Source organism: Chanos chanos, chromosome 12 (assembly GCF_902362185.1).
Source record: "Chanos chanos chromosome 12, fChaCha1.1, whole genome shotgun sequence".
Lineage (NCBI taxonomy): Eukaryota > Metazoa > Chordata > Actinopteri > Gonorynchiformes > Chanidae > Chanos > Chanos chanos.
In genome coordinates this window covers 23041951-23062906 of record NC_044506.1, presented here as the reverse complement: position 1 = coordinate 23062906, position 20956 = coordinate 23041951, and the positions used below count along the sequence as shown (strand labels likewise).

Here is a 20956-nt window from a genome sequence, read left to right as displayed (position 1 = left end):
ATGGTTATGACTTTGATATGACCTCAGGCCACACAAAGCCATTAGCTGAATGCTGTGGACGTTTGACAAACTCGAGCCAGTTTGTAGGTGAGAGGTGAGCTCGGCGATAATCGTAATCAGTGATGGGCCGGATTTGCCCGCCGTGGTTCCTGTTTCCTGTTTCACGCCGGTTCACTCTGACCTCCAGGAGGAGGAAGTCGTTTTTTCTGGGAGCGTCGAGACACAGGCTTCCTCCTTTTGTTTGGGGGTTCACGCCCTCGAGAGCCACAACCATGACTGCATTAACGCGAACGGGAACATATGGACAGATACACATGCACTGGCACACACACCCACACACCCAGACAGATGTGCACAAAATTTCACACACACATACATGTACTCATGCGCACACAGTCTTTGACAAAGCTAAGATGAACTATAAGTAGTATGGGTTGGGAGGAGAAACATAACCTTTCTCTTTCCTTCAAAAAAATTACGTTTTTGCTGTACTCTCTCTCTCTCTCTCTCTCTCTCTCTAAGGATGCCGACATTAACCGGTTTCGCCTTATATCGAAATTGAAAACGTCTCGGTTTCCAAACCGTAAAAATGTTTAGAAGCTACGATATCTGCGTCACGTGTTTGCGTCACGAATGACAGATCTGACAATAAACACATTGTATTACAAAAATGCTTGTAGCCTATATCCTTTCCCCCGTAGTGTCGCACAATAAATTACCGGAAAAAATCGTGAAGCTGTACACCCGTCATATTTCCTCAGACTGTAATTATACCATCAGAATCCCATATGGTGACATGCCTAGTGTATGCACACCATTATTTCACAGCCTCAAGTCCAGAATTTGACAATTAAAATCCCCACATCTTCACAACTCTGTGATTGTATTTTAGTATACTCAGCATAGCCAGTATGATACGATGCAATAAATGTATCCAATTTATATATACAGTGTATGTCGCAACATCATCTCCATGCTTGAGCGTGAAGTTTAATAAAGTACAATATAGAAAGTACAATGCTTCCATCTAGTGGAGACGAAGTGCAGTGCAGTCAGTTCAGCTCTGTGGACTGCAGGGTAAATGCCTGTCCAGCAGTTCCTGTCTTCAACAACAAGTCTTTCGAAGTCATTTATCTCCCACTGTTACATGCACAGATTTGTCTCCTGTCAAGAGCAGAGTGAAACAGACTGGCTGAAATATGTAAATTACAAAACAAATTGATTATATAATAAATGGATTAAATGGTGTGTGCACTACTCATTTGTAAGTTATATTTGCCATTCCTTTTAAATACCTTTTCAAAGCCTGGAACACGAGACTTAACACAGTTACTTAACACAGTTCTCATTTTGAACGTGAACTAAAGCAGAGTATCCCAATCCTAACTAATGCACTTGTCCATTTTCATTTGAGATGCAGATGAAACTACATGTGGCAGGTTGATTGTCGATCCCTTCATTTTCTCTGATTGGTCCATTGTTTCCCTGTTTCTGTCAAATTAGCCAATAATTATACGGAAACAAAATATATAAAACGCTTAGGTAAATGTTGTGGAGGGTGTATATTCCCTGAAGGTGTACCCACCCCTCTTTGATTTCCCGCTAGCAAGACATGTTTCAGGCCCTAGTTTAAAGCCCATGCCTGTTTCATATAAATGTACGTACTGGTTTATGTTTGTAGCCTGCCTCCAGTCAGGGCTGTCGAGCATCCCTGCTGCTGAGTGTATGGGCGGCATTTTCGAGGCTGGAATCCTTGGAGCAGCAGTTTATGGTATAGCCTGACCAATCCGATGTGCCATTGTTTCTTTGGTATAAGTATGTCTGGGTGTGTACTCTGTAGCCCGGCTGCAGTAACTGACTGCACCAGTATTGGTTTGCTGTATGGTGTGTAACATCGTCTGCGGTCTCTGTTGGTATTGGCCCGTTGCCCTGGCAGTGGTTCACTGCATTGTTGACGAGGCTGCCGCTTTGTCTCTCCCATTAGTTCCCTGAGTTTATCTCTCACTTGTTTGCTTGCTTTGCCTCCATCACAGTTGGTTTTCCGAGCCAAGCAAGAGTGATAACATTACAGTTTCCCTCATAAATAGTGTAACAATGCCACTTATGCATCTGACTCCAACAGGTGCTGGAATAGCAGTTTTATTGGGTGTGGGCTGTAGTTAACTCTTGGGCCAGTATTTGTTTGGCTACAGCCCACGCCAAAAACTAATGAGAACTCCAAAAAACACGGACAGAGAAAGAAAATTCTCTCCTTAATGCAACTCTTGATAACCTGAATATCCCTGTCCCCCGGTTGCTCCGGCAACCCCCTGCAGTGCAAGACTGATCCTACACTCCATGCACTGCAGCGATTGGCAGAGAGCAGAGGCATGGACAGACTGAACGTGCAAATACAACACAGTGCACACAACTCCAAACAACACATAGGTCATTGCAATATCGCTTTTTTATGTGGAATTACAGCTTAGGAAGTAAGATTTCGTAGGCGGATTGTAGTCTATGTGTGTGTGTGTGTGTGTGTGTGTGTGTGTGTGTGTGTTTGTGTTTGTGTTGGTGTTGGTGTTGGTGGAGTTAGTTAATAGGGAAGTCTAGTCTTACTTCCTCCCCTTCATCATCTTGCACTCGGATCTCGTACCTCCCACATCCACACATATACTTCCCCATTACTTCCACACAACCCATTGTATGCAATACTTGGTCTTGTCTTGTCTTGTTATGTCAGTCTCTCTGTCTGTCTGTCTGTCCGTCCACCTGCTTGGTTTTGTCATGTCCCATTATGGCCAGTGATGTTAGTCTGTTAGTCTGTTTGTCTGTCCGTCTGCCAACTTAGTCTTGTCATGTCTTGTCATGCTTGCGTTTTTATGTGCCTGTCTGTCCTTTTGCTTGTTGTTGTTATGTCCCATCATTCCTCTATCTGTAGGTTTGTCCTGTCTGTCCGTCTGTCTGTCTGTCTATCTAGGAATTGGGAGGGAGGGAGGGAGGGAGGGAGAGGGAAGGGTGGGGGGGTGGGTGGGTTGGGGAAGCGACTTCACTGAATGTACTGAATTTGCACTTGTTTAAAATAAATAAATAAAGTTGTCCTCCAAAGAGGGGGGGTGGTGGAGGGCCCAAAAAAAAAAGAAAAAAAGGAATTACAGCTTAGGCTGTGCAAAATAGGAAAAATCGTGTTTAAAGATTCTGCTCTAGATGTTTTGATCGCCGTTTTGTCACGTGTGCATTTTATTTTTGGGGTGCAAATTCCATTGGACACATACCACTGAACTGCTTTAAAGACTCATGGGTAAATAATAAAACTTAATTTAGTAAAATTTAAAGTCTCATACAGAGGCTCAACATGTTTTATTTACTTGCTTATTAATCATTCATTCATTCATTCATTCATTCATTCTTTCAGGGACTTATTAATCCCTTCTGTCAATGAAACCAAAGAAATCAAACTTGTCTCAGGCAACGCACAACGTGATGTAGTATGGAATAACACTGTATCTGCTGAGAAAAAAACATCACAAAAGAAGGGCTTTTTAGAGCTGCTAGCAGGGCTCCTTTCTTATTTGCGACCCCACTCTCAGTCCAGGTTTTCAAAGGTACAGCAGAGTTGGGGATGGTGACCAGAGAGAGGGACGGAGACAAACAGAGCCATGTTCAAACACCTGCTTCCAGTTTAGATTGTCAACCTGCTCACCTGCGTTGTGATGTCATAAATCTGTTCGTCAGACTCACATCATATTTTGGCTCTTCAGCTCTTGTGAAAGCTGCGATTTCAACCTAAAACAGTGCTCTGTGTCCAAACGGCACTGCAGTCTTCTTCACTTTTTTCAAACCAGCCTCGCAGAACTTTTACATTAACTCTCTACAGTTTAGGGAGGAAGTTTTCTATAGTTATTAGAACTGTTGGAGAACCCCCTTTTCGCGTGTTCACACCACAGGAACTTAGAACGATGATAGTTCTTAGAACGCCGTTTTGAGGGGCTTTTTTTTAGCTCCTACTTCAGGTTAGGTACTTCCGCAGCGCAATAGGAACCGTGTGATGTAGGTAGCTAGGCCGCTAAAATCATTGCAACCGCAATTTTTAAAAATCCGTGTAAAATATAAAGTCTTAGAACATCTTACATTCAGTTTTTGATATTCAGGTCTAAAAATGTCTTAAATGTCTGGAATTGTAGGAGGGACGACATGTTAAGTTTTTAGGTTTTATTTTACCGGTATTTTATATCCCCCAACAATGACCATTTCCGCAACGTCCAATGTATATTTCCAACATCCAACGTTAAAGAGGTAGCGTACACTCCGCTTCGGTAGGTGCTTGTGTGTCCTCTTGTGTGGCTGTGATCCACATTTTAACCTAGAATAAGAATGTGTTTATTCAGCTTACAATTTGAGGGCTGCGGCGGGGAAAAAGGGAAAAAAAAACAAAAACAGGACGCTGCGAGCAAGCGTCAGGTACAAGCACTATGCTAGCACCCGAAAAGTACTATGCTCATATAGTTATATTTTACACAGATTTTTAAAAATGGCAGTTACAATCACCAAATACTTACGTTTAGACCAATCGCCATACGCATATGTCACCTAAGGTCCCTATTGCTCTGCAAAAGTAACTACCCTATAGGAGCTAAAAAAAAAACTCCTCAAAATGGTATTTTAAGAACTATCATCATTCTAAGTTCCTGCGGTGTGAACACGCGAAAAAGGGGGTTCTTTCTCCAACAGTTCTAATAACTATGGAAAAGTTCCTCCGGTGCAAAAGCGCCTATTGTTCTCAGAAGCGAGAGAGAGTTCTGTTAATACTCTGCACTCATAGAAAAAGAGTTCTTATAGGTGGCATATGGAACCATAGAGGTTCTTGCTACGCACTTACAGTTTTTCTTGGACGAAATGATCTCTTTGTGACTGTTATGCAAAGACTTTCCTGTACGCACCTGGGTCATTCCAGGATTGGAGGACAATTTAGGCATCAAAACATTTGAAAAACTGATGCTTTATTTTATCATTTACTCTTATGTGTTTAAGAAAAACAGGTAATAAACCGTCAAATCATTTGATTCGTCCTGCTCAGGCATCAAAGGTTCACTTTTTATGAGATGTTTTATTTGTTGTGTGCTGACATGTTTTTTTTGTTTTTTTTTTTTACTAATTTCAGTATTTATTTTCACATATTTGCTCAAATACATTATGCATCTGATCATTCAAACTATTAAAAGAACAATAGGTTAAACCCTCATGAACTGAGGAAACCATTTAAGATTATTTTAATAAAAATGATATGGCAGCAGGGTTGAAATTAGAGTAACAGGGTTGCACAAAAAAAAACCCACTTGGGTTTTTTGGGAGGGCAGCGATGTTGCACTATATAGTGCCTTTATAGGAGGTGTAAGAGGGTTTATAGTTGTCACTGCAAAATGAACCAATATGAGTGGCTTTTCACAAGGTTTTTGGGGGAGGGGGGGGGGGGCCCAAACATTTGCCTGGTTTGCTTCTCCTGACGTTGCATCCCTGCTCTTACTTATGGTGTGTTTGTTTGTTCTCTTGCCGTTTATTTATTGAATTAATCGTTTATTCGTTCACTTGTTTGTTTCTCTCTCTAACTGAATGTAGGTGAAAGAAAGAAAGGTCATTTACAGCTGACGGCTCCCTTCTTATCTGTGACTCTGCTCTCAGTCAAGCAATATTTACATCCTTAAGAGGATGTATTTTCGTTATTCTTTTTATTGTGACTTGTTTAAGTGACAAATATATAGTACAATGCACGGTAAAGCAGACTGAGGGAGAAAGTCTTATTCCTACTCAACTGCACTAAAAAAGAGCATACAGGAGAGATTCCATTACAGAAAAACTGTGGGCCTTGTTGTACTCAGAAGAAGAAAATCATTTCCTGTATGTATCAAAATGTGGTGTAAGTTTTACATGTAAACCTGATGTAAAACATAACTGCATAGCGCCGAAACCTTAGGCGTAATAATAAAGAGAAAAAAAAATAATATCAGTATTTTGGGCAGTTTGACATCAGTAATGCCATATGGAAAACAATGTTCAGTGCGTCAGTGATGCAATGAGAAAGAAGACTGGTCAGCGCATAACATGTTTTAATTATATGAAAGATGCTTAGTGAGCTCACATAGTTATATTACCTTTAATACTTCATTCATAATAATTTTACCACTCTCACAGTTCAAGATTATCATACGTAAAACGACTCTTAGTACTGCAGCTTAAGACTTGATTAGGCAGAATATATGTTCAGGCAGTGATAATGCTTAAATATTTTCCACACTGACACCATACAGGTCTTTTTGTTTAAAAGTATTTTGGCTGTGCTAAAAGCGTTAAACACGAGGATTTTTGAATAGCATGACACATGATTCTTTTATTACAGTCCAATTAAACTGTGATTCTGATTAATCTCAGACATGACTGGTTTTGATGAGTTCTTTTGACTCAAATTATAAAAGTGTCACATCCACTAGAATTTAAAAGTTTTCTCAGTGTTCCTTTTGTTTCGTTTTTAAATTCATCCTTCTTGCCCCAAATGTCCTCTTTAATCGTTGTTTTACCCTCAACCATTTTTGAGCCTTTAAGAAGTCTGCTAATAGCCTCTGTTTCAGCACAGTTACCAACTGAATTTCTGTTCTCAGCTTGAGATGGCAGAGAAAACAGTTCACTGCACTGAAGACACGGAGGTATTGACTCCATGTTCTCCACTTTAAAAGCACTACACTTCACTGACTGTGGCAGATGGATTATGTTTTTGACTCCGCTCTGTGCAATTACTGACATCACGGCACAAGAAACAAAGTCATGCCATGTTTTCAAACAAGACACAGCTACCATGATCTGCCTGTCAATGTGTCCAGTACAGGACAGGGAGGCACCGAGGTACTGCTTCCGTCCTTCAATGTCACAGACACATATGGTTGCTGACACCAGTGGGTACTTCTTTGTGATGCCCAGTCTGTTTCTGATATTAGTCAGATATGCTTTTACTTGTGCAACATCCCCACCGCACTTGATGAAAGCCTGTGGACACACATTCACTTTTGTTAATAGTAATTTGGGATACAGAGTATTCAGACAATATGAAGCCATGCAATATAGAAGTTTAAAAAATGACCAGTGAGTCAGACAACAGTAACACACAGAACAGAAAGACATAGATTTGAAAAATTTTCAAAACCAGTAATGCACATTTCAGATCTTAACTAAACATGCCTCATTCAAACTCAACATAATTAACTGACTACAACATATAATGTCAGGGTGCTATGTTACTACCCAAACGATATTAATGAGAAAAGACAAAGGCATTCATTATGACACTAACCATATCCATTAAACAGGAGAAAGGTGTTCGACAAGGTAGGTCAGTCTTGTATGTCGCAAATGCATCAGGAAATCTCTCCTCTGTTTCCTGAATTATTTTAGGATCTGACAAAATGTCCCATGGTTCAACAGAGACCTCTTGGATGTAGCCAAGAAAAAAGATGCTATGTAGCATCTAGCAGTGAAACAGAGACAGAGAAAAAATGGTATGTATGGTCTTCACTTTGAGGACAGTAATTCCTGACTTCCTTTTGACAAGAGATACTGCACCTAGACTTCAGCATGATTCTCCATTTTAAGCTATGTATCAACAATGTTATATCTGAACTACCCCAAACCATTAATTATCACAAACAAGTTTATTGGAACTTGGATTTTGGTGAATTTTACTTTTCAGTCATCTGGACAGATTGTACAAACTGGAGCCTCAACATCAATGGAAATTTGCTCTCAGAAATTTGTTGCTGAACAAAGAGATGAAGGTTAAGATTCCACTTCATAACGCCATTTGTCAGGTGAGCAAGTCCTCCAGCGATCTTTAGTCCAAACATAATAAGCATAAAAGAGAATATTACTTCACACATACCTCTCCCATTAACTGATAGATCCTTCCTGAGGGATGATCACAGCAGATTCTGCTTGCCTCATGGATAATTTTGAAGGCATTGCCTAGAAAATCTGTACGTGCAAAAGTTTCTGCCCTGCAGTACCATATATATATATATGTATATATATATGTGTGTGTGTGTGTGTGTGTGTGTTATGTGTGTGCGTAAGTATGTATATGTATATGTATATGTATATGTATGTGTATGTGTGTGTGTATGGAGAGAGAGAGAGAGAGAGAGAGAGAGAGAGAGAGAGAATTAAGAATGGCTAAAATAATGGGAACAAAAGAAAAAGTTATGCCTGATGGCCTCCTAAACCCTTACGTTTTGGTCAAAACGTGAGGGGTTTATCTCTTACAAATGGACTTACCGCTTCTTTTGCGACAGTCTAGATTCGGCCTGTAGGTGCAAGAGTAAATGGTCAATCAAAGGACAGTTTCGACAAACCGGCCACACATTGCATTTTAGATTATTATTATGATGTATGATTGTACTGTTTAATAAAAATATTTAGGTTCAAAGTCCATCTGTGTTTTGCTGCACATGAGCCACTTAGTGTATGTTCCTTGGATTTATTTGTGTTTTGTAAATTAAAAGTCATTTTTGTCTTCCATCGAAAAAAATGCCTCAAAAGGGTTTCGCTTTCATTTCTAAGCAGGTAGTTATTGTAAGAATTATACACGAGAGTCACAAGTAAATAATCTTACCATTTAAGCTGGAGAGATAACGCTGACAGAACATGAAAAATACGACGTTTCACGCTTACGTCCTCAAGGAGCTTTGCATCAAACCCATACATGAATCAATAAACTGCTCCATGGGCGTGTCGGCATTTCTCAAAGTTTCACTTTCGCATAGTGTCCTTCACTTAAAAATAGATGTATCAGTCAGTCGAAAGTGTCGGCGGGTGGTAGATGAGATGTTCACTTTGTACATCACATGTGTAGCTGATTCTTATTTGGAATCGCCTAGAACCAGCTCGAGCCGGGTTTTGTTTCGATTTAGTTTACTTTCTTCCCGTTTCCGAGAACAGCCATGATCTTCTCTGAAAAATCCCATAGGCTCATGTAGACTGATGCACTGCACCCGTAACCTACGACCCGCAACCAAGGACTGCCGCCGCTAGGAACCACACAGAATTAAATTACAAGGAAAATGTGTTCTCTTTATGAACTATTCCGTATGCTACAGAACGAATGCTAACCCTAATACCCACACCTTACATCATCAGTGTCAGCAATCTTATCATCACGGGCCATGAGATCAAACGCGGGACCATAATATTCGTAATAATAATAACAAGAATAATAATAATAAACCATCTGAATGCTTTAGCTCACAAAGATAGCTGATTTTTCTCTGTTAAATCAAAGACATAAGCTTCATCTTGGAAAATTATTCAGTCTTTGTTTAATTTGCAGAGTCTGTGTGCACACACACAGACACATGCATCACACACACACACAGTCTGGAATAATACTGAACAGACTCGTTCATCGTTCATCAAAAATGCATCTGAAATAGATTTGTACACTAAGTCATGAAAATGTACTTTAAGCAAGTTAATTCTCTAAAAGCATTAAACACATTTCTATCACTGAATCAAAACATGTCCACTTCTGGTCTCTCAATCAAATGTGCATCCAGCCATCCTGCTTCATGAAGTCATATTCTCTCAGTCACGCACAGGAACAGGGACTGGCTTAGCCGTCATGTCCTGCAGGAACAAAATTCACAGAAAAGTAAATAAATACATAACTACCATTTCCGCTATATAAACAACGTGTGCATAAAACAAACAAACATACAATGTCGTAAGATTTACCTCCTGCTATGAGAAATGGGACAGAACAATATTTGAATCATTGATATGTCACCTGGCCGTGATCGCTCCCAGCAGCACCTCGCAGATTACTCAGATAGGAATGTTTATAAGACTGCACGAGCCGTTTGTGTTCTTCATACATCTCCTGCATTTCAGGCGACTGCTTCACTTCATTCCAATCAGCTTTTGTCTTATACAATACAAAGATATTAATATTAGTCTTCCTGCCTACTGTAAAAATGACGGTCGTTAAAGATCTCAAAGAAGTTTTAAGAGTCATGCTTAAAATAGTAATCATTATTACATGAAAGAAGCTCTCTCATTAACCTGTAATTATAATCCATGCACATGTATTTATGTGATTTATGTGAGCTAGGGAACAATGTGCGAAGGTTAAAATATGAACTAAAATATTCTTTGTTTTAATCATTTTTGCTGTTTTACTTTACCATATTCTCAAAGCTCTGCCCACGGTAAAAGGACTTTTTGCCGGGAAACTGGACTCCTGAGTCAAAGAGGTCTTTAGGACTATCGGCAACCAGATGCAGATACTCTTCTTCATATCCATAGACCTTTCCGTCCTCGCATACCATGAGGACCAGCTGCGCGCTTTCTCCGTTACATGGAAAATGTTCCAGCGCGCCGATAACCTCCATCTTCACGTGATCTGGCAAGTAGAACTGCTCCCACTCCTCAGCTTCGTCAGTATCATCTCCATAGGCCGTGTCTTCCACGTTACCAATAATAAACTTGTATTTCTCGACCTTCTTCAGTGTTATCTTTTCCTTGCGATATTTGGACACTAGGTCAGCAACAGTTTTTAGATAATCTACCGTGGATCCTGAAAAGGCAGCAGCATTCTTATGACTAAAACACAATAACGTAACTTAGCAGTACTGTGTAGTGTGGCAACATAATATTTAATGTCGACGGAAAGTGAATGTGGATTGGACAAGACTAAGTACCATAAACAACAGAAATTTACCTCTGGTCGGATCGGGCAGAGAGGAGAAGTCCCTCTTAATCGCCTCGCTCTTTGATGAGCTTAAATGTAAATAAAACAAAGACAGTCGAAAAGAGTGAGGACAAAGTTAGAAATCCACAATTCATTTTGAATAAATATTAGACTTGCTGCCACGTGTATATAGCTCTAATTCCATAAGACTTTATTTTTTAGCGAAACAATGAACTTACCTCATGTTTCCAAAACTACCGCTGGTTGCGCACAAAACAGCAGCAGTGCACTCGCGGTGACTCGACAAAACGTAGTGCGCTGTTGTCGTGTGAAAAGGAGGAAAAGCGTATTCGTTTAATAGATGTCCCTAATTCCTCCTTACCCCATTGAGGGATGAGACGATCTGGACATTAATAATAGTTGTTATATCACTTTAAATACGTACAATAATGTCCCATGATCAAAACCAAATGGGGTTTTGGATGAGATTTAGAAAGATAACCACGCTCGAATTTGGCTGACTACTTAAGTTACAATCACTCTGTCAGTAAAGTATCGATTACACGAATGAATCCGGTCTTAACATTATAAGATAACTGCTCGATAACGCCTTACCCTGCTTTCCAGTGCGTTCGTTTCACATTCTCATTTCACTCTCCTTGAGCTGCTCCATTAAAGTTAGAGATGTTAGAAACTGCAGCGTATCGCTAGAAGGGTACGCCTTTTCTGTTTACATGACTGAAATGTTGTCTGATCGTTGACGACATTTAAAGGGGACGTTCACCTCTGTAGCTGCATGCTGCAGATCGGGAGGGCGTCGCACATCGGGCTGGTAGAAGCCCTTTTAAAAGAGGAAACGGCGACGAGTTATGAGGAAAGTGCCCCTGGGTTCTATGGCAGAGAGTTCATGAGCTGGAAAGGTGACAGAATCTATGTAAATCATCCATTCGGACTTCATGAGACAAAGAACAGCGTCGGCACCCATACGCTTTGTTTTTTACTCTTTACGCCGTTTGATAGTTAACCTCAGATCAAAAGAAGTAATCAGGCTCCACATTCCCTAAAACGTCTGTCAGTGGAACGTTTATTAGCACAGCTTTCACATCTAGAAATACGCTGACCTCTCTATTTTGACCTTTTTACCTTTATAGGGATATTTTGGCTTTTGAGTCATTCCAAAAATAGTTTGCGCTGCCACATGCATGTTTATGTGTGTTCCAAAGGCATTTCGTCACCTTTTTGTGGAATTTTATCCTTAATAATTATGTGTAATAATTATATTCTTCATTTGTTCACTTCCAAATTGTAGTGTTTTACATGAGTCAGAGGCAGAATACTGATCTTGATATTGGCCGTGTATGCTTAGATGCAACTTGAATTAACAATGATGCAGTTTTAATTAGAATTTTGTCATATCGACCTCATTCCTCAGCAGCTTTGGTTTTACGCATCACGCTCCAGTACAGTAGGTGGCAGCAGGTTTATTGTGAAGTAAAGTTGCTGCTTTGCTGAACAAGGGAGCAGACTGACACGTCATGCCAGGGGACCGTTGAAATGGTCTGCGCATGCTTATAAGCGTTCTCACGAATTTTGACACGAACTAAGGAGCAGAAGGTAAGGAATCTACTACTGTTTAATTGTAGCTGGAAATCAGAGATTTAGTGCGTATTTTTTCTTTATCCTATGCGGATATGAAGTTACATACATAACAAAAACAATGAAGAGGTGTTTTCATATGAAGACAACGTTTTCATAATAGATTTTTTTAATGTTCACGGTAGATACGTTAGCTAGTCAGTTAGCTCTCTAAGTACACGTAAGCGCATCTATGGTATTTTTCTTTTTGAGTTTGACGTGTAGATTTACATCGAATTGAGGATAAACAGTTTAAAATGTATTATTGCGGTCTATAAAGATGACCGAGATTACTATTCTTACTTTGAAGTGCCAAGATCACAGGTAATTTCAAAATCATGAGTACACCTTAACCTGCATAGATGTAACTCTGTGCAATGTACAAAGTATGGCACTGGAGTACATTGTGAATTATATACGTTTGTTAAGAGATTTTGAGCTCGCTAATGAAAATCAAACATCTGTGTTTGTTTTTGATTCCGCTTTCTAGCTAACCGAAACGATTTTGTGGTAAATAGTGGCTATGGAATTACGAGGAAAGAATTTCCCAGTCACATCCACGGCTGCTCTCCTTTAATTCGTAGGGATTTCAGTGTATCCTATACAGTTTAGTCTCTCTCTGGTGGGGGTCGCGTGCGTTTTGCATGTTTTATCCATTGTCTGTTTTTCTTACGTTCATATAGATCAATGTGCATTCCTTCACAGTGATGGCCACCTGAGAAAACGTGGAATGTGTTTGTCTAGCGGTTTGTTTGCTGTTTGTCCCTTGCAGATGCGGGCGCTGTGTGTGTTTGCTTTGATTGCGGTGCTGAGTGCGGTGACAGGAGAGGAAGGGGCTCGTCTTCTGGCCTCAAAGTCCCTGCTCAACCGCTATGCTGTTGAAGGTCGCGACCTCACGCTGCAGTACAACATCTACAATGTTGGCACCAGGTACTATTCTCAACCTCATCTGACCAGTGAGGAATGCTAAAGCCCCGGGCTCTGGTCTGACACTGGTTTCCCAGGGATAGAAAAAGCTTGAATGAAGAAAGCAAGTCAGATGACTTCCACAGGGTTGCCAACACCTGCCTAGTAGTCTGACACTTAGATCAGTCTTTAAGATGCAGAGGAACCCCGGTGAGAAAAGTACCTCAAATCAGCCACTTTTGTTAAGTGACTTGATAAACCTCATATGACCCAGCCTATGGACTGATAGCTGGAGATAACATCTAGTTCCAACACCACAAAGCAGACTCTTGTACTGTCATAACTCCCGTCCTGTTCACAGGTCCCCAGCATGGATAGAAGGAGGCTAGAGGTGCTTGTGTTTTGCTTTCATATATCCAAGCCATGTTCCTATCTGTTAACAAAGAGGTGGATGAGAGGAAAGGACACTGTACAGGTCTGCTTTAGGGTGCTTATCCTCGGTTAGTGTTAGACATTCCAAAGGCCATTGGTGGATAGGGCAGTGTGAGTAGCCAATGAGAAAGCTGATCACAAAAGGCAACCAGTGAGGTGAGGAGAATAGACAGAGAGAGCAGTAGATTGCGCTTAGCTGTGTAGAACAGTGATGCTATCTCTATTGATTTTTAATCACTGCTTCTTCTCTCTCTCTCCCCTCTCTCCAGCGCCGCCCTGGAGGTGGAACTCTCAGATGACTCCTTCCCCCCTGAGGACTTTGGGATTGTTTCTGGAATGCTTAACGTCAAATGGGACCGCATTGCCCCGTATCCTTTAGTTATCTCGATCATGGCAGCGATTATCGCCCGTAACAGCGAAGTCTTACAAGGGGACGTTGGCCCATAAATGATTTAGGTTTTTATTAAACGCAGAATAATACATATTCATTGAAGAATTATAGCATATAAACTCTTGAATATGTATTTGTATAGATTTTCATGCAAGAATATATATTTATAAATTTTCTGAGCAGAATGCTCTTGAATTCTCCTTGTGATGTCAGAGGGAAGAGAAGCAGATGAGTGTTTCTGTGAATGACGGTGAATAGAGGAGTGTTGATTATAGTGTGTGTGGAGTGAATGAGGGTGAATAGAGGAGTATTGATTATATAGTGTGTGTGTGTGGAGTGAACGAGAGTGAATAGAGTGTTGATGTGCTGTGAGCCAGTGTACTATTTTGTGCTGTTGCAGTAGCTGACTGAACTTTTTGTTTCGTGGTCCAACACATGCTATGCAGTAGCCTTCATTTAGATGGTGTTGTGTTTTGGACTTTTGGACTTCAAACCCATGGTAGTGCTGTGTAAATGTGACAGGGCTGGGGGAGAAACAAGGTGACCCAGACGTTCCTTGTGCTGCTCTCTGAGTGATCATGTGGCTTTGCATTCAGAGCCTTTGATGATTTTCACTTGTGAAGTGACACATTCGTCGCTGGGTTGAGAGGAGTTCTGTGGGAGGCTGCAGATAATCCACCGTCAGTAAATACAGTGTAAATGAACAAGACACTCAGTCAGTTTAAGCATCACTCACAGCTATGTGAGATCACTGAATCACTTCATTTAATCTTCACTTTGTCCTTTGTGTTTTTAGACTGTGTGTGTGTGTGTGTGTGTGTGTGTGTGTGTCAGTGTTAGTGGTGCTATTCTTTCTAATTGAGTTTGAACAGTCTGTTAGTGCCGGGGAGTTGTCCTCCCTACGTTGAGTTCTGAGTTTAGGTATGGTACATAGGAAAAGACTGTTTTCATGTGTGTGCGCCTCCTTTGTCATCTGGTATGGCTCCTTTACTCCGTTTCTTCAGGGCCAGTAATGTATCTCACACAGTTGTTCTTCGACCCCTGAAGGCAGGGTATTTCAACTTCACCTCGGCCACTGTCAGTTACCTGGCACAGGAGGGAGGACAGGTGGTGGTGAGTATCCTGTTATAAAAACCCCCATAAACCCCCTTGGACGTAGCCTGCCCTCAACCCCACGGGTGGAAGGGTGACTTCATTATCTCTGACGCCAGAGGGCTCTCCTGGCTTTTACTGCAATTCCTACACACACATACACACTCTTAGTCTTGCCCTTCTCTTCTCTTCTCCTCTATTTATCACCCTGAAAACAGAAGTCTGTTTTTCAGAGAGTATTTCATCAGTGATTATTCTAAACATATGATCCACAGACCAATGTCTGACCCAGACTGTGAATCACTAGAGATGCACCAATATGGAATTTTAGGCCCGATAACAATAACCGATAATTATTGGTCACCGATATATCATGCATCCTTTAAAATCACATTATTAGTCTTTATAACACACACACACTTACTGCTCAAGGTGTCAGCATACCAGTGTATGTGTGTATTATGGATGTAAAGTCAGCCCAGATGACTCCAGTTTTCCACTGTGGTGATTTTGTGAGGTGAGATGAGCCCATTTTCTTGTCTCACAGGTTGGCTACACCAGCGCGCCCGGACAGGGTGGCATTTTGGCTCAGAGAGAGTTTGACAGACGCTTCTCCCCACACTATGTAAGTAACTGGCGTACGGAGACAGGAGGGGGAAAAAAAAAAAAAAAAGAGAAGAATGACGGCACTGCTGGGCTGGGGACCCTGTGCCTGCCTGTGATGTGTACACAGAACTTTCAGTTCTTCTCTCTCTCTCTCTCTCTCTCTCTCTCTCTCTCTCTCTCGCGCTCTCTCTCTCTCTCTCTCTCTCTCTCTCTCTCTCTCTCTCTCTCTCTCTCTCTCTCTCTCTCTCTCTGTCTGTAGCTGGACTGGGCTGCGTTTGGAGTGATGACCTTACCCTCCATCGGCATTCCCCTGCTGCTCTGGTACTCCAGCAAGAGGAAATACGACTCCCCAAAGAGCAAGAAGAACTGAGCCACACCTGATTGGCTGGAGGGGGACGGCCGAGGGGTCGGGGGTCAAGCGATGATGGGAGGTTTAGGAGTTATTAAGGAAAAGGGGTATCGAACAATTGCATTGAGTAACTTAATTACCCATATTGGGGGTAAAAACTATAATTTTTTTTTTTTTTTTTAGGGTACAGAGGGTGGGTGTGGGGGTGTTGAGTGAGTGAGGAGTGATGAGTAAAATACTGGAGAATGGCGTCTTAATGTCTGGCTGAAACTGAGCTGACAGTTCAGCCAGGCAAGCTGGGATTCCCTTCTGACCTCTGCTTCAGTGTGCAGTTTGTGTCTGATCTGTTATGCTGGTGTCTAACCGTAGGATTTTTTTCTCGACCACTCAAAGGGTGCTGACAGTCAGGCATTTGGAAATAAACAGTTGATTTTACAGAAACCGTTTCCGTGTGACAGTGCGTCATTTGGTGAAGTATGTAATACTCCATGGTTTTGGCTATAATTGTATGTGGGCTGTACCAATTTAAGATCTTTAGGAGCCTTTGAATGTCGACATTTAGTATGTCCCAGAGGGACTGGGCTAAACCCTACAGGTATGTATCACTCCGCGAGAGGGACTACTTATCCGCCCCTTCGCCACCGCACTGAGAGATCGACGTGACTCCAGAATCGCTCCAGGTCTGTCGCACTGCCCATTTTAGATCTCTCACTTTAGATCACTGCTTTTCAAGCCCTCGATTTCATTCAGGTGTGTTTGAGAAGGGAGTGAACACACAGGTCTTCATGCCCCCTGAAGCACGATTAGAAAGTCCTGCTTTAGAGATATGTACTTCATATGCTGATTGGCTGAAGTCATTGTGGGCCACAGTGGCAATCTGAACTGAGTGTGAGGGCGAGTTTTTCCTGAGAATGATTGGGCAGAACTGATGAGATCAGCGTTTATCTTTGGACGTGACACTTTTGCATTCTATCTCGTACTAATCAGCCACGTGCCTCACACTGTCTGGGTACGGCCTTGGGCTTGACTTTCAGTGCCGCTCTACCTCACCAAACAAGGCCATAAAAAAACAACAAAAAAAAAAAACTGTTTGAAAGAGAAATCTGTAACTGCAAATCTGCAACTGTTTGATATATTAGTTAGCAGAGGGGACATATGGCTAGAACTGGAGGTATATGTTTTCTTTTTTTTATTGCAGCAAGAGAACATTTTTTTTAATGTGTTAAGTCTATAGAACAGCATAGAAATCCTGAAGCACAGAACAGTTTTGTATCCAAACTGGCTAAGACTGAGTAAATAGTCAAGCACCAGTGAATGCTAGCTGCCTTTGCTAACATGTACATTTTATTAAAAGTCTGAAAAGTGAAGGAGCATAGACGAATGCTCCGTTGAATTCTTCAGTTTTCTCTTCCAAGAAAGCAGATCTTTTAACCCACTTCCACTCAGTGAGAGCCCCTGAAGTATGATGGTGTATACGTCCTGACTGCTCTTTCCCATCCAGATTTTGAAAGGTGACCATGCTATCCTCCTTAATCAAACAGAGATGAACTTTGGCAGAAATACATATCCAATCATGACGAACAATGTTCTCACTGATTCTAGGACTCAATATAATTACTCACAACTCTGATTTATTTATTAATTCACTGTTCAGAAAACCAAACACTCTAAGAAAATCTGACCTAAGTTCTAAAAGGAAAGACAAATTACAATTTACCTGAAATGCTAACTTTTTTTTTCTTTTTTTTTTTAAAAATTCAAAAATGACTTTTCTGTGCAATTATAAATTCAGTGGGAAATTTGGTGTGTAAACTGAGGAGAGATGAAGGAACATACTTGTTTATTCTGATTTTGCTACACACCGTCCATGTTCAACTCCTTTAATTGAAGCAGACTTTGAAAGACTGGCATTATATCATTATATGTTTACATAGCGTCTAAAAATTGTCACCATAGCAATGCCTGTCTGTCTGGTCATGTCTGTCAATCATACTGTGTGTCTCACACTATGAATCATTTTAGAGAATTTTAGTTGTTGCATTTGGATCATAGGTGCTGCCATATCAGACACTCAGAGACATAAGCACACAGTCCTAACACTCTGTTTTTTTCAGCATGAATAAACCGGACCCCTCGGAATCAGGTCAGGGGGGTTTTCTGCAAAAGAAATCTACTCATTAGTCACAGTCACAAGTTATATGAAATGAAATGTGGAGCAGTTAATGAAGCAGCCTAACTCAAGTTTCAAAAGAAATGTTACGTTATTGCAAAAGAAATGTCAAAAATGATGATAAGTTGCTGTTGATGATAAGATGATGTTATTGTACACAATGGATGTTTTTACACACATGATGTTAGATTTACATAACCTAAGTTAGGACACTGTGTATACATCATCAGCATCACCAGCAGACCCAATTCCCCCCCCCCCCCCCCCTGCCCATTTTTACACTGAATGGAGGAGATTAAGGTCTGAGGCATTATTACTGGCCCACTGTGGTTTGTTCTCAGTGAAAAAGTGTGTGTGTGTGTGTGTTAAGTTTTATTAAGCAAAATCATCAGTATTATCCACCTTAAGTACCTCTCTGGATTTTGCAGTCATTCAGTTCAGAGTTTACCCTTGGCTGTTCTCACATGTTGTATGTGTTTAGTCTCAATAAGATCACACTAAACTGGACAGAGCCTGATCCTCAGCAGAGTACATCTCAGATCAGGTCAGTCAAGTTCAGTGGTTTGGAATCAGGTTTTTCAGAATGGGTGGATTTTATCTGGTCAGCGTTTGGGGTTCGGAGGCGGCAGCGGTGGTCTTTTGCTGGTGGGCCTTTCAGGAATCTGCTCGTAGATTGATGAGGCGGAGCCTTCAGTCAGCGTCCAATCAGAGTGCATGGGAGAAGTCACCTGGTGAGGACCACCAAAACTCTTGAATGAGGAAAATCATACTCTCTAAAACCATATGTTGGTATGTGTTCCACAGGTTTTCATTTTTCAGTTATCTCCTTCACATCTCACTCTCTGCTCAGGTTTACTGTCATAATGACTTCATTTACGTTTTTCTCAGCGCTTGTTAAAATACACAGCTGTGAGTGAGGTGGACCCTGTCTACCTGTTCTCCACTGTCAGATCTTGCAGGGAGCTGTACAGATCTGGGGCAAGGCCTCAGGGGCAGGCCGTTGGTAGGAGGAACATCAGGAGCTGCCCTTACTGGTGGAGGAGCCGACGCTGAGGAGGCATCAGGCCGAGATCCTTTAATATTCACCTCTGAATAAAGGTGAAGTGAAGCACAGTCTGCTGAAGAAAAGAGACAGAGACAGAGAGAGAGAGAGAAATGCTTACCAAACAGGAGGGGATTGGAGAAGCTCTCAAATTAGCTTTAGCTATCTCCTCCCTGGTTCCTCCCCCTACATACTTTCAAACCTATCCATGAACACTGTTCTACAAAATAGCTGCAAGGTTTTTAATACAGCTCTCATCAATAAAATCCATGGAAAGATCCATACTTGTAGCCTATCGCCTGCACACTAGTACCTGCACGAGCAGTGGCGGACTCAGGCTGTTTGGAGGGCAGGGGGGCACCCACTGAACGACACGGGGCCCCACCATCGCACCTCATGCGGCCCATTCGCGCCTCCTCTGCTGTCCTCCATCTCTCACCTCCATCGCGTCCTCCTGGCACTCGCCTCCCCATGGCGTAGAAGTCGATCTGTCCATCGCGTGTCCATGTGCGCGGGGTCTCCTCGTACGTGTGCATGGGCTCCAGCTCCCAGTATTTCTGCTCTGCTGCTGAGGCGTGGCCCACAGGGCGAGAGGGCGCCGGCGCCCCCTGCTGGACAGTTTGATTGCCGACGCTGGAGGGAGCGCGAGGGACAGCCCGAGGGGGCTTGTTGACCTTGGCGTAGGCAGCATCCTGGGGGTCAGAAAGGTCAGCGCCCCCACACGCTCCTGTTTCACCTCCGTCAGAGGACGCCACGGAATCCATCACTGACTCCTGAGTAGCAGCAATGTTTAATACCTGGTGAAGAGGAAGAAAAAAAGATTTATCATGATGTTATTATTATTTACTTATAGATGTTATTGTACAAGACCAAATGATTATATGGAATCTGAAATTTGTTTGGATGTGTCAGCGCAGTCAGTGTAAGAATCACTCGTTTATGGTTCAGTTTAGTTGATTTATATAAGGATCACTCGTTTACGGTTCAGTTTAGTTGATTTATATAAGGATCACTCGTTTACGGTTCAGTTTAGTTGATTTATATAAGGATCACTCGTTTACGGTTCAGTTTGGTTGATTTATATAAGAATCACTCGTTTACGGTTCAGTTTGGTTGATTTATATAAGAATCACTCGTTTACGGTTCAGTTTGGTTGATTTATATGGTGCTTTTGACGGCACATGTGGCCATAAAGTAGCTTTACAAACCTGAGACCCCTGTGTGTTTACATAACTGTGGAGAAACCAGTCAAGAGATTCCAGTTTAAAAGATCATTTATCAGTACAAATACAGTCATTTCAATTCATTCCAACAGCTCAGTTCTGTTATTTTTACTCAGTTTTTGCCATCCCTGTACAGATTTTCAGAAATGGAGTCTTATGGACTCACAGGACTAGAGCTGAGAAAAACTGACCTGAAGAAAACACATGCATTATGAAAAACCTGATTATTCATGACTGAACCTGACTAAGATGATCTCAGATTTATTGCTCTGTCACATATGATATCTTGATCTCAGATTTATTGTTCTGCCACAGATGATATCTTGATCTCAGATTTAGAATTCTGTCACATATGATATCTTGATCTCAGGTTTAGCGCGTTGTTGTAAAAGATGCTATCTCGGC

At 41.5% G+C, this 20956-nt stretch overlaps 2 protein-coding genes across 2 annotated transcripts; one reads left to right on the top strand and one right to left on the bottom strand.

Moving 5' to 3' along the window:
* Window positions 1–9315: 9315 nt before the first annotated feature.
* LOC115825116 (uncharacterized) lies at window positions 9316–11425 on the bottom strand. The gene is made up of 6 exons (XM_030788892.1): window positions 11321–11425; window positions 10945–11023; window positions 10736–10794; window positions 10200–10591; window positions 9803–9940; window positions 9316–9642 (listed from the first exon to the last, which is right to left on the bottom strand). Exons 2-6 carry the CDS (start codon window positions 10947–10949, stop codon window positions 9601–9603), a joined length of 636 nt encoding a protein of 211 aa, XP_030644752.1. The 5' UTR covers window positions 10950–11023; window positions 11321–11425; the 3' UTR covers window positions 9316–9600.
* An 807-nt stretch (window positions 11426–12232) lies between these two features.
* ssr2 (signal sequence receptor, beta) lies at window positions 12233–16559 on the top strand. Its single transcript, XM_030788890.1, has 6 exons — window positions 12233–12319; window positions 13113–13270; window positions 13948–14046; window positions 15074–15182; window positions 15709–15786; window positions 16027–16559. The coding sequence occupies exons 2-6, from the start codon at window positions 13113–13115 to the stop codon at window positions 16135–16137; spliced, it is 555 nt and encodes a 184-aa protein (XP_030644750.1). The 5' UTR covers window positions 12233–12319; the 3' UTR covers window positions 16138–16559.
* The last annotated feature ends 4397 nt before the right edge of the window (window positions 16560–20956 follow it).

What these genes read in the sequence shown, in the direction of transcription:
- LOC115825116 (XM_030788892.1), bottom strand. An exon ending in TCTGCCCGATCCGACCAGAG is followed by an intron (nt 10,592 to 10,735) that starts GTAAATTTCTGT and finishes CTGCCTTTTCAG; the next exon opens with GATCCACGGTAGATTATCTA. An exon ending in GGCAGAGCTTTGAGAATATG is followed by an intron (nt 9,941 to 10,199) that starts GTAAAGTAAAAC and finishes GTATTGTATAAG; the next exon opens with ACAAAAGCTGATTGGAATGA.
- ssr2 (XM_030788890.1), top strand. Translation starts at nt 13,113, where the DNA reads ATGCGGGCGCTGTGTGTGTTTGCTTTGATTGCGGTGCTGAGTGCGGTG. An exon ending in ATCTACAATGTTGGCACCAG is followed by an intron (nt 13,271 to 13,947) that starts GTACTATTCTCA and finishes CCCTCTCTCCAG; the next exon opens with CGCCGCCCTGGAGGTGGAAC. An exon ending in AGGAGGGAGGACAGGTGGTG is followed by an intron (nt 15,183 to 15,708) that starts GTGAGTATCCTG and finishes CTTGTCTCACAG; the next exon opens with GTTGGCTACACCAGCGCGCC.